Source organism: Trachemys scripta, chromosome 7 (genome assembly GCF_013100865.1).
Source record: "Trachemys scripta elegans isolate TJP31775 chromosome 7, CAS_Tse_1.0, whole genome shotgun sequence".
Lineage (NCBI taxonomy): Eukaryota > Metazoa > Chordata > Testudines > Emydidae > Trachemys > Trachemys scripta.
This window is the reverse complement of record NC_048304.1, coordinates 31,957,905-31,970,717: the sequence shown is the minus strand read 5'-3', so window position 1 is coordinate 31,970,717 and position 12,813 is coordinate 31,957,905. Positions and strand designations below refer to the sequence as shown.

Here is a 12,813-nt window from a genome sequence, read left to right as displayed (position 1 = left end):
TTATGGCTGGATCAGGGAAAAAGGCATATGTCCCTCCTAGGGAGCAGAGCCCTCAGTTGAGCCTGTGGCTGGCAGCCTGGAAGAAAAGGCAACCCATGGCCCCAGGAGATGGAAGACCCTAGGGAGAGCCTGGTGGAAGGGCCGCCTGACTACGAGACAGAGCCAGGTCCCAATGGTCACAGAGCAGCAACAGCAGGAACTAGTTGGAAGTAGCCTAGGAAACAAGACTTTGGTCTGGTTGTGCTGCTGGGATGTAAGGCAGCGAGTGTTTCCCCACTGACCCAGTGGCAGGATCGCCTGCCACTGGTAAGGCCCAGGGCTGGGTCCCCTTAACCCCAGCCCCCTACTCAGGGCTGGCCGCACACTAACCTTTAGGCCCAAAGGCCAGCGCTGGACAGTTTAGTTGTTACTATTTGCCCCCCGCTAGGAGGCAGAGGGCTGTAGACAATTGCAGTGCTTCACCCACAGGACCAGAGCCCTAGACTCTGCCGTGTACCTTAGCCAGGAGGCTGGGGCTACCAGCTGATGAGTCCATTCCTCCTTTTTGGAGACCTGAACTGGTATCTGGGTGATTGTCCGTCAGCTGTTCTACCTGGCAGCTGCACATACCAACTCCCTAATGCCACCAAGAGGGGACACCATGACCCTGACAGGGAGGACGGTTACAGAGAGTTATTAGTGTTCCAGTTATATATTACATGCCACCTTTTGGGTCTACATCATAACAACTTTATGCTGGGTGTAGTGTGTATGTCAGGCTTGACGAGTTGCTGACAGAGTAATGAACCACCAATAGGCCCTTCTGTCACATCTAGTTTCATCCATTTAACTTTACTTGCCCTTCAGGATATATGGTCCCAAATCTCGGTGATCCCCTACTAGGATAAATCCATCAGGCCAGCTAAGAACCTAGGGAGACCTCAGCCCCACAGAAACTCAACAAACATCAGGTGGAAATTTCTCTCTGTTTAAGCAAACTGGTCGCGTGGGAAGCAGCAACTGAAATCAAATCTGGGTGGTGAATGGACAGGGTACAATGATGGCTTTCTGTGGTGTACAGTCTCCCAGCAGCAGGTAAGTATGGGAGGGGTATAGGGTTGGCAGAGATCTCATCCTAGGGTGGTTTGAAGGTAGTGGATGAAACAAAAGGCAGCATTTCAGGCACAAAGGAGTTGGTATTGATAGAATTGATAGAAGCTAGTGGGCTGTGTATGAATTTCCCCTTGGCATTTCAGTATGTGAGAGTAAATTTTGGAGTTGGTTGAAAATTTTTCAACTAAACAGTTTTCCATTTTTGAAGAAAAATTGTCAAAACCAGAACGTTTTGTTTAAACATTGAAACAAAGTGAGAAATTTCCATCAGTGTCATAAGTGTTTTATTTTTACTTCTTTTGATTCATTTTCTTTAGACTTTATGTTAAAATGTTAAATAGAACATACATATGGTATGTTACAAATAGAACATATAGAATTATAACCAATAGTAAAGTGAATTTTACTGTTATATAAAAATTTCAACGAAACACTTGTCATTGTTGAAATGACCCAGTTTTGTCTTGTTGAAACAAAATGACTCAAAATGTGTTGGAATCTTTTGTTTCTCAGGAAACTTCCAAAATTCAGCTTTTAGATTCAGAATGAAACACCTGCAATGTCAGAACCTTCCTCAGAAGGGGGATTCTCGATTCTAACTAGCTCTAGTTAATTTCTCTCCGGAAGCTCCATCCAGACAGGGCACTCCTGGATTTGCTCTTTAGCTGGTGCTGGACACACTGCAGGAGGTACAGACCTATTGGCCCATCTAGCCTAGTATCTTATCTCTGACACTGGCCGGCACTAGCTGCTTCCCAGGAAGATGCAAGGAACCCTGCATTTAGGGGATAACCTGCCCTCAGGGACAATGACCTCCTGACCCCCATTAGTAGAGGTGAGTTTATGCTCTGAAGCAGATTGGGCTCAATAGATGTTACTGTAATTGGTCTAATTAGTCTCTGGTGCCACAAGTACTCCTGGTTCTTTTTGCTGATACAGACTAACACCAGAAACCTGTAATACTACTACTGCTAATGCACATATTATCCTGGGTCCTGATCTTGGCTGGGGCTCCTAAGTGTTACCCTAATACTAATAATGCACACACTATAATGGGGACCCCGATCTCTATCTGAGCCCAACTAATGTACAAATCCTAGTTGGGCCCTGATCTTTCCTACATGCTACCGTGCTACTAACTAGTAGCTAAAAGCCCATGCTGTTGTACATGTGGCATTTTTCCTTAGTGTTCTCCTTCCTTTAGCCTCTCTGTGGCTAGTGAGAGTAGCTTTCTTTTGTGGCATTGTGTGTGTGACCAAAGCTTAGAGTGGCATGGGTAACGCTGCCACCCTATACCAGTAAGTATGGGCACTGTGCCCAATTCTGTAGGGCTTGGAATCAGATTATTTCAGTACCTGTGGCAGGTTTTCCCCAGTATGCCTGTCTACTAGTTCACTGAACATCGCAGCAGCAAACATGTTAATGCAGCACAAAGTGGCATGTATTTATGAACAGGAAATAGAGAGCAGCAGCAGTAAAGCCACGTAGGGAAGTAGTATTTTTGGGGCCCTTGGTTTCTATCCACTGTGTTGTAGTGAGCAATGTTGCTGTTTGTTCATGTTCTCCAAAGTTTATGTACGGAGCTGCCCCCTGGCTGGATGCATAACCCCATTTGTTGTCCCCATCTTCTCTGATCAGCTGCCACACTTCAACTGCCACAGAACCTTTGGGTTCCAGCATCCCATCCAGTTCTCCCATGGCCGAGGGATGATTGAACATGGTGATATGCTAAGCAAAAAACACTCTCAGCCAGGCTTGGAGCTGCTTTGCTGTGTGCTGACTCAACAGACGTTCTAGGTTTCACAGTGGCAGTCCTGGAAGGCTTGTGTTCAGGGCAGGTGTAACCACAAGGCAAACTAGGCGGCGGCCTAGGGTGCCAAGATTTGGAGGTGGCAAAAAGCGGTGCCCAAAAATTTTGTTTTACACTGTTGCTGGAAAACGAATGAATAAAGAAAAGAGAAACGTTGAACTTGCATTTTAACTCGTCGTTCTTCTCTCATACGTTACAGCTATAGCCTTCGCCAGCTCTGCATTGCGGGCACAAGCATACTGCTTCACTACGGTACAAAGTGGCAATGATGTCGTTTTTCTCGTCACGCGCAGCCCTTACCCGTTCTGACAGGCTGTTTATAATGCTACGTTTACTAGTTTTCAGGGGTTGTCGACTGAGGCTAACTATTTTTGTTGAGTTGTTTCAGATCTGAGGCCTGGTCCCCACTAAGCCCCCACTTCGGACTAAGGTACGCAAATTCAGCTACGTTAATAACGTAGCTGAATTCGAAGTACCTTAGTCCGAACTTACCGCGGTCCAGACGTGGCAGGAAGGCTCCCCCGTCGATGCCGCGTACTCCTCTCGGCGAGCTGGAGTACCGGCGTCGACGGCGAGCACTTCCGGGATCGATTTATTGCGTCTTAATCAGACGCGATAAATCGATCCCAGAACATCGATTGCCTGCCGCCGGACCCTCCGGTAAGTGAAGACGTACCCTAAGACTCTGGCAATTGCTGCTGCATCATTTCGCTAATACTCTGTGTCAATTGTGTGTGCATGTTAAGTATTTGAGTGTATATGTTGTGCGAATATGTGTGTGTAGGTTGTTGAAATTTGTCATATTGATATTGTCAGTTGTTGTATGATGGAATATCCGCCATTCTAATTTTATACATTTTATTAATAACAATAGTTGGATATTCTAAAGGTAGAATAAAATGTAGTAGATTTTGATATGAAGGAAGGAAGAATACATGACTAAAAAGGGTGTATTTCCGATTACAGTCAACATTGCTTACTTTTAAGGAAGTCATCTTGATCTCTTAATCAATGTTTACGTCAAACAGTTGATGAAATTCAAATAGTGACTCATAGTTAGTAAGTGACATGTATTCTCTATCCTTTACTTTTAATAGTGAACAAGAAAAAGAACTGATAGGAATAAAATTTCATTTTTTTTTTCAGTTGATGCAGCTGGGGGGGCGCAAGGTGGAAGTTTTACCGAGGGCGCAAAATATTCTTGCACCAGCCCTGCTTGTCTTGGTGTGTCAGTGGTGAGTGAAGTGTATGTGCTGGGGCTGTGTGCGTGGGGTTGCGGTGGGGGGTAGTTTTGAAGAATTGTTGTAGCTGAACCAAGTAATCCAGCATCTGTACAGTCTCACTCATACAACCAATGAAAATTGTTGATGCAGCATAGCTGTAGAGTAAGGATGGTGATCTCGGAAGTAACTCGACCAATGGTCTAGGACTCCTGCCATGGCATAGATACGTGCCTTACTGTAGCTGTTCATCTGTGATGAAGTGGGAATGTTCTTAATGTTTTCTGAATACTGTGTGGGTGCCTCAGTTTCCCCTATGTATTTCTTAAGTATCTAGGTAGTGGGATAAGGGTGTGTTATTGTTGCAGAGCCCTAGAGAGCCAGTGTGATGCCATCTGCACAGAGAATGGCCAACACTCTGTCTCCTGGCAACTGAGGACCTGGGCCCCTCCCCTGCAAGGTGCCAACTGAAGGTGTTGAAGAATAAAGAAAACAGGTGACCTCCTTGCCCAGGGAAAGAGACAAAGGCCAGAGAAGGGGCTGGAGGGAGTTTCAATTTGGAGCTGGCTGGGGAGACAGGGGAGGCCCAGAACCTGGGTCTGGGCTCCCCACCCCCCAAGATGGACGTGACTGAGGGGTCCTGTTTTCTGTATCTGCAAGCTCTGTTTTAGACTGTGTTCCTGTCATCCAATAAGCCTTCTGTTTTACTGGCTGTCTGAGAGTCACGGTGAATCGCAGGAAGTGGGGAGGTGCAGGGCCCTGACTCCTCCACATTCCGTGACAGCATCACAAGGGGGCACTCGTTAAAAACTGGATGGTACCACGTGGCAAAGCCCATCATGACTCAACCTGGTGCCATGCTGAACAAAAAGAGCCCTCAACCCTGCTTGTAGCTGTTTCCATTGCTTCTACACATTCTACAGCTATCATAGTCTTCAGAAAGTCTGGGGAGGTTTTGCCTTCCTCTGCAGTCCAGGGCATGTGTCAGGCAGGTATAAGCTAGTGTAAAAGGTGGAGTCTCTGTACCTTGAAGTCTTTAAATCATGATTTGAGGACTTCAGTAACTCAGCCAGAGGTTATGGGTCTATCACAGGAGTAGGTGGGGGAGGTTCTGTGGCCTGCACTGTGCCTGAGGTCAGACTAGATAATCAGCGTGGTCCCTTCTGTGAGAGTGACATTCCTGGAATCTGATTATATGGCTAATGTGTACACCATAATTGGGGCCTGGCTCGTAATATACCAATCTAATAAGTGAGCTTCTGCCTCAAAAACTGAACTCCCTCATACAAGAGAATAAACCCAGTTTAATGTAAGGTTCACACCTCTGCAGACACAAACTCCAAGCCAATAGACTCTCCTGCAGAAACAGTGTCTCTGTTGCATAGAACAGACATTTACAAAAATGTCAGAAGTTCATCGTCTCATTAAACATGGCACCCAGTTAGCAAAGAACCCAGGAAAATAACAGTCCATTTCAGTACAAACTGCTGCCCAGACAACAGCTTGGTAATGGCTCCTTAGGGTGAAATTCACCCTGTGCTTAAGGCTAGGGAAAAGTCTGGACGCCATAATGCACCAGGGCTGCACTGATGGCTAAATTGATAGGGCCTAGCTCTAGCCCCTCTGAGTTGCACCTTTTAGGGAATCCTAGCTGATTGGTGTCCCCAGTTCTGTGTAGTAGGGTGGGGAGACCAGTCTGGATAGAGCAAGGTCAAGTGTTGGCTGGAGGTTGGGAGTGTGAATTTTATTAGTCTCCTCACATGCCACCAGTCTGTTTTGGCTTTAGTGTTAGACAGCATCCGGCAAGGTCTTCTGCTCCCCATATTGTGCTGGGTTCTGTCTGTGCATGATCCCATTCTGGGTTACCTCATGGATTGGTTAGGAATTCCCCCTCTAACCATGATCTGAGGAAGACCGTTCGATTGTTGTGGAGAGATCTGCTGCCTGGAAGGAAGCAAAGCTGCATCCACTCACCAGCCCCCCTCCCAGATTACATTTAGTGCTGTCCTTTCAAGCATCTGCTTCTGGCTGATGTCAAAGATGGAACTACATGGGCTGTGGGCCCGAGCCAGGGCAGCAGGGAGGGAGAGATACCGGGCTGGATGGGTCTATGGGTCTGATACAATGCAGCAGCTCTTCTCTCACAGTTTAACAGCCCTCCTTAGCTTAGGACTCCCAAGGGGTAGCCAGGGTCACTGTATCCCCCGGTTCAGCCCCTCAGCCAGCCAGTGCAGAAGAGGGGCCTGTGTTGGCAAGGAGGGAGTCAGCATGCCCGGGCAGGTGGATTCATGGTCCTTGAGCATTTGATTCCAGTAGTTCAGCTCCTCCTTCAGGGCCTCAATCTCCTTCTTCAGGGCTGTGTTATTTTGCTCCAGCTGCTCGTGTTGCTGGGGTGAAGGGAGCAAAGAAAGAAGGGGTTAGACTAAAATTCAGGCCACCTTGGAGAATGGATCTCTAGGGGGCCAGGTTCAGTAGGGCAAGGGAGTGAAGTCTAATGGGTTAGAGGTGGGGGGTGCTGGGAGTCAGGACTCCTGGGTTCTGTTCTCATTCTTACTACTTGATTATTAGTAAGGTTAAGATTTTGTCACAGTTATTTTTAGTACAAGTCAAGGACAGGTCACAGGCAAGTCAGGGACAGGTCATGGGCAATAAACAAAAATTCACACAAGCCTGTGACCTGTCCCTGACTTGTACTAAAAATTACTGTGATTAAAATAGGGCTGATGGGGGTAGGACTGAAGCCCGAGCGGGGTGGGGAAGAGAGCCTGATCCCTGCTGCAGAAGAGTGGAGGGGTCCATCATAAACCGCTGCCGTAGCTTGGAGTGCTGGGGGCCGCCCGTGACAGCTGGGAGCTCCGGGGGACACACACACCCCCCGTGGCTGAGAGCTCTGGGACCAGAGCTCTGGGTCCCCATGCCAGCTCAGAGCTCTAGGGCCCCTGCTGGCTGACAGCTCCAGCCCATCCCCTCAGGGCTGAAGTGGAAAATGTCACAGAGGTCTCTGAAAATCATGGAATCTGTGACCTCTCTGACGTAATCTTTTCCTTAATGATTAGGAAGATCAGCTCTATTATTTCTAGCCATTTCTGTGCAGAACACCAGTGACCCCTAGTGGTTGATGTGGTGGCAGGCACAGTCACAGAATAGCTGAACAGTTCCGATTCTATCCAGCAGGGGACGCTGCTGTGCCTGCACATGCTTCACAGTATGTGCCCGGCAGCTGCGTTAGCATTGCCCTCAGCACTGCCATTCACTTTCCCTGGCCTTTAAATCCACAGCCTTCCCCTTGCATGGATGGTGCTTGAGGATTTCTAGGCACCTTGATCACATTGAAGGTGCGGTGTGGGGACTGATGCGGGGCCAAAAAGGCACTGGGGTGAAGAAGAAGAATAAGGAAAAATTTCTAGTGCTGTTCTGTACACCAGTGGTGCAGCCTCCTCTGGAATACTGGATAGCAGAGGAAGGTGGGCCTAGTGGTCAGAGTCAGTCGGGCGACCCAGGTTCAATTCTCTGCTCTGCCACAGATTTCTTCTATGGCCTTAGGCAAGTCCCTTAGTCTCTGTGCCTCACTTTCCCCATCTATACAATGAGGGTAATAGCACTGCCCTGCCTCACCAGGGTGTGGAGAATAAAAATGCATTAAGGCCAGTGAGATGCTCAGTGACTAGGGTAATGGAGTGCAGACAGGTACCTGAGCTAGGTTCTGTGTGCACTGCTGGTCACCCCATCTCCAAAAGGGTATTGCAGAATGAGCAGGGGGGGTCAGAGGCCTGGAAACACTCTCTGAAAAGACTGGGAAGGGTTTCAAGGAAACAAAAGAGAGGGGACATGATCAAAGTCTCTAAAATACTGTCTGGTCTAGAGAAGAGAGAGGAGTGCTTATGTTTTCCTTGTCTCGTACCATGAGAACAAGGGGCCGTTCGATGAAATTGAAAGAAGGGAAATTCACAACTAATCAAAGGAGAATCTCACTCATACAACATAGCATTAGCCTGTGGAACTCTCTGCCACAGCAAGTCACTGAGGCCAAGAGATTAGCAAGACTCAGAAAAAGGAGTGTGGAGACATATATGAGAACAGGAATAGCTGGAGTTAATGTTGGTAAAAATTGTGGAAGGGATATTAAACTTTGGGCTTCAGCAAAGCTCTGACTAGTAGAGACCAGGATGAGGCCTAATGTGGGGAGCAGAGTAGTGCACATCTGCTTTTATGGGTCTCTTACTCCTTTCTTTGCTGGGCACTGTCAGAGACAGGCTACTGGGCCAGTCTGCAACATCCTATGTTTCTGCTCTGTGCAAGTCTCCTGTCTCTCACTGGCTCCCTACCAAAGTCCAGACCACTGAGCGCTTTTGCTATCACTTTCCCTCTGACACGTCAGCTGGGCATAGCCTTGTGTCCTTGCTAGACACAGCGTCTCCTTAACCAACTGCATGCAAAGGGAATGGTTTGGAAGGCCCCCTGTGTACCTTGTTATGGGGATGTAATAGAGAATGGAGGGCTAGAAATTCTGCAGCTCACAAATGCGATGGAACAGACTAGTGAGAGACAGTGGGAGTCTAATGGGTATGCATGGTCTGAGAGTCAGGACACCTAGGTTCATAGATTTTAAGGCCACAAGGGACCATCATGATCTAGTCTGACCTCCTGCATAGTACAAACCAGAGAAGCTTATTCCTAGCTTGATCCCAGCTCTGCCACTGACCTGCTGGGTGAGCCTGGGTAAGTCCCTTCCCCACTTTATGCCTCTTTCCCCTCCCACCTTTGTCTATCTAAACTGTCAGCTCTTCAGGGCAGAGACCGCCTCTCACTGGGTGTCTGTGCAGCACCTGGCACAATGGGGGTTACAGTCTATGGATGCTGCCGTAATACAGATAATGTATGGAATAGGCATACAGTGACATAAGGACTAACATGGAGGACTGGGAGCCAGGAGTCCTGGATTCTAGCCCCAGCTCTGGGAGAGGAGCGGGAAGGCTCAGAATCATTTCCATGAAGGTGACAGTTGAGCCCAGGAGGCATGAGTCCCAGTGTTCCCCCGCCTCTAGCCACTAAAGTGCATTCCCCTCCCAGAGCAGAGAACAGAACCCAGGAGTCCTGACTCCCAGTCTCCTGCTGTGATCATGGGCCTGCACTAACTTCACACAAACGCACTAGACACCACACCTGCAAACTGAGAGGGGCCCAGGGGCCACACTTAATGCATGTGGCTATTTTTGGTTCACAAAACCCCAACTTTCTGGTGCTGCAGGAAACCATCTTGCAGAGCCCCTGCTCCTCATCCTGCCTCCCACCCTTGGCTTCGGACAGCCAGGACGGTACCTCACCCCATCATCCCATGCTTGGGTCTTAAAGAGCCAGTGATTGCTCCGGGGCTAGAGAGAGAGATCTTCCTTCCTCCGAGGCTGTGGTTCCAGCATGTCTCACTAAGGGATCCCACCTCAGGCCTTGCCACTTGTGCTGATGAAGAATCCCTGCTCATGGGTAGGCCTTAGGACACATGTAGTTATGCAGTTTTGATCACCTCTACCAGAAGGCAGTGGTCCTCGCACCTATGACCTCCTTGACTCCCACCATCAGTTCTTGTTAAGTTGCTAACAGGGGAGCCTTCCCTTTGTGGGGTCCCGCACCAGCACCCCTATATTTCATCCTGTCTTGTCCCTCTTAGCCCCCCTCCACTGACCTGATGGAGCTCGTCCGCCTTCTCCGTGTGCTTTTGTCGGCTCCTCTGGGCAGCTGCACGATTCTTTTGACGTCTTTTCAGCTTCTTTTCTTCCAAAGAATTCTGAGAGATAAATCAACCAGTGAGGCATGAGATGAGTTGGCTGGGCTTCAGTTGAGGGGGCTCCCCAGCACAGAGGGCACTAGCTGATCCCCAACCCACTCCCTTAGCAGTGAAGCCAAGGGCTGGATGGGCCATTGGGGCTGACCCCCTTCTAGCCTCCTAGTAGTGGGGTGAAGTGAAGCCAATCAGCGGGAAGAGCAAGGGGAGAAGGGAGGATGCTTGCCCCACTGCTACCCACACTGTGCCTGCGTTGGGGCTAGAAACAGAGGGCTTTGCACTCCAGGGTTGTGGGATCCTGTGGGTTAGAAGAAGAGACTGTGTCAGGGCTCCTGGGTTCTATTCTTGGTTCGGGGAGGGGAGTAGAGTCTAGTGGTTAGAGCCGGGGAGGGCGATCAGGACTTTTGGGTGTCTCTTCTCTTCTCTTTATCATCCCAAGTGAACCCAAGCTAACAACAAAGTACCGGGGTTCTGGGGCAATAGAACACACAGGACTATGGGTGTTGGGCACTGGCTGTTTTGAACCCACACCAGTCATGGCTCAATGGTGAATCTGATCAGGGCTGCCTTATGGCAGCCATGGGCACACTTCTTCATGCACACAAGGGGATTTAGGAGCACAAGCCCAGTGACTGTCTGTGGGTTGGGGCTCCTAGGTGACCTAGGCACAGTGGAGCGTCCCACCCAGGCTGGCAGTCAGTCTCCCAGCAGGTCTCAGAGCCCTATTGTGATCCCAACTACCTGAGGGGAATCTGGAGTCAATGCTGGGCATGAAAGGATTATTCTAAGGTGACGGACAGCTACAGCTGACCCTCTGCCTGTCTCCCCACATCTTTTACACACACACAATCTGGCACAGATACAGTCTTTGTCATATACACAGTCACACAATCTCCCTTTCACACAGGCAGACACACCCACACAAACTCTTACACACACACACACATACACAAAATATCTGTCAAATGTTCAGATACACACAATCTCTCTCTGTGATATACAAAAACACCATACTCCTACCCATACAGTTGTCTCTGTCACACAAACACTTTCTTTCACACGCTCTTGCACACATGCACAGCTCTCTCTCTCTCTCTCTCTCTCACACACACACACACACTGTCAAACACACACATACTATTTTCTTTCATGCATACAGGTCTCTGTCTCACACTGTTCTCTCTCTCTCTCTCACACACACACACACTGACACACACAATTATCTCACACACTCAAACACACATACAGGTCTCTCTCACACACACACACAGTTATTTCTGTCACACACACACAGAGATCTCTGTCTCATACACACACAGTCATACAACACACAGTTCTCTATCACACACACTGTCACACATACATGCACATACAGTTCTCTCACACATGCTCTTGCACACATACACAGTTCTCTCTCTCTCTCACACACACACACTGTTAAATACACACATTGTCACACACAGTTTTCTCACACACACACACACAGGTCTCTGTCTCACACAGGTCTCTCTGTCTCTCACACACACAATTCTCTGTCACTCAAACACATACAGATCTCTGTCACACACACAGTTCTTTCTGTCACACACACAGATCTGAAACAGATCTTTCTGTCTCTCTTACACACACACACACTCACACAACACACAGCTCTGTGTCTGACACACACAGTGTCACACATACACTCACATACATATACAGGTCTCTGTCACACACACAAAAGCACAGTTCTTTCTGTCACACACTTTCTCACACACATGCAGTTCTCTCACACATGCAGTCATACACACAGTTCTCTCACACACACAGCTCTCTCTCTCTCTCTCTCTCTCTCACACACACACACTTCTGTCTCTTACACATACTGTCCCATATACACAATCACGCACACAGAGAGTTCTCTGCCACACACATGCTGTCACACACACACAGCATTCTCTCTGTCTCACATACTACACAATGTCACACACGCACAGTTCTGTCACACTCACACAGTTCTTTCTGTCACAACACTCACACAATCTCTCTCTCACACAGCTCTTTCTGTACTTACCACCACTCCAACCATTAGGATATTCCCATCCTGTGAGTCCTCAGAGAGGCAGCTAGTGCTGCTCTGGGACAGAGGGTTAGTCCCAAACCGCTCCATGCCATGGACATGCATGGGGTCAGCTCTTGAGGTGACAGACCCCCAAGGAAAAGTGTGTACTCCGGCCGAGGGGCACTTAGCAGCTTGGGACCATCCCGACAGAAGCTGTGCTTCGCTGGCCTGGCCAAGCTCTCCCTCACAGGCTGCCAGTCATCTCCTAAGAGCTCAGTGCATGCGTGACTTTATAAACACAGCTCAGTTTCGATTTATCCTAAACCAGCCCTTTGCTCAGAAAAGTCTGGCTCGGCTGGAAGACACGTGTTTGGAATTTCCTGCTTTGTGGGCAAGCCCAAGAGCTTCCTCCCATCTAGTTGGAGACAGAGCACGCTGCGTTCCCTGGCCAGTTCCCTAAGTACTTTCACTTTTCTGCAGGGAGTTGGTTCCTCATTCCTGCCCAGGATTGCCCCTGTCCCCAGGTCTGTTCAGAGCTTCCTCACCACCCTGCTGGCCTGCAGGCAGTCCCAGGTCTCAGGGCCACACTAGGGGAGAAGCGGGGAGGGATCATATCCTGTGGTAAGGAAGGCAGGGTGAAATCCCAGCACAGACCAGGTGGCTTGGAGTTTTCACATGGGTTTATCCAGTCGAGATAGATGCTAAACTGCACCCTGCTAGAGAGAGAGAGAGAGTGTGTGTGTGCGCGTGCGCAGGGCCGGCTCCAGGCACCAGCGTAGCAAGCAGGTGCCTGGGGCGGCCAATGAAGAGGAGGGCGGCACGTCCAGTCGTTCGGCGGCGGGGCCGTCACACCCTCTGGGAGCAAAGGACC

General features: G+C 49.1%; 1 protein-coding gene across 1 annotated transcript; it reads right to left on the bottom strand.

Moving 5' to 3' along the window:
* Positions 1-5,406: 5,406 nt before the first annotated feature.
* Positions 5,407-12,345, bottom strand: BATF2 (basic leucine zipper ATF-like transcription factor 2). The gene is made up of 3 exons (XM_034776340.1): positions 11,955-12,345; positions 9,803-9,904; positions 5,407-6,509 (listed from the first exon to the last, which is right to left on the bottom strand). The coding sequence occupies exons 1-3, from the start codon at positions 12,063-12,065 to the stop codon at positions 6,315-6,317; spliced, it is 408 nt and encodes a 135-aa protein (XP_034632231.1). The 5' UTR covers positions 12,066-12,345; the 3' UTR covers positions 5,407-6,314.
* Between the last annotated feature and the right edge of the window lie 468 nt (positions 12,346-12,813).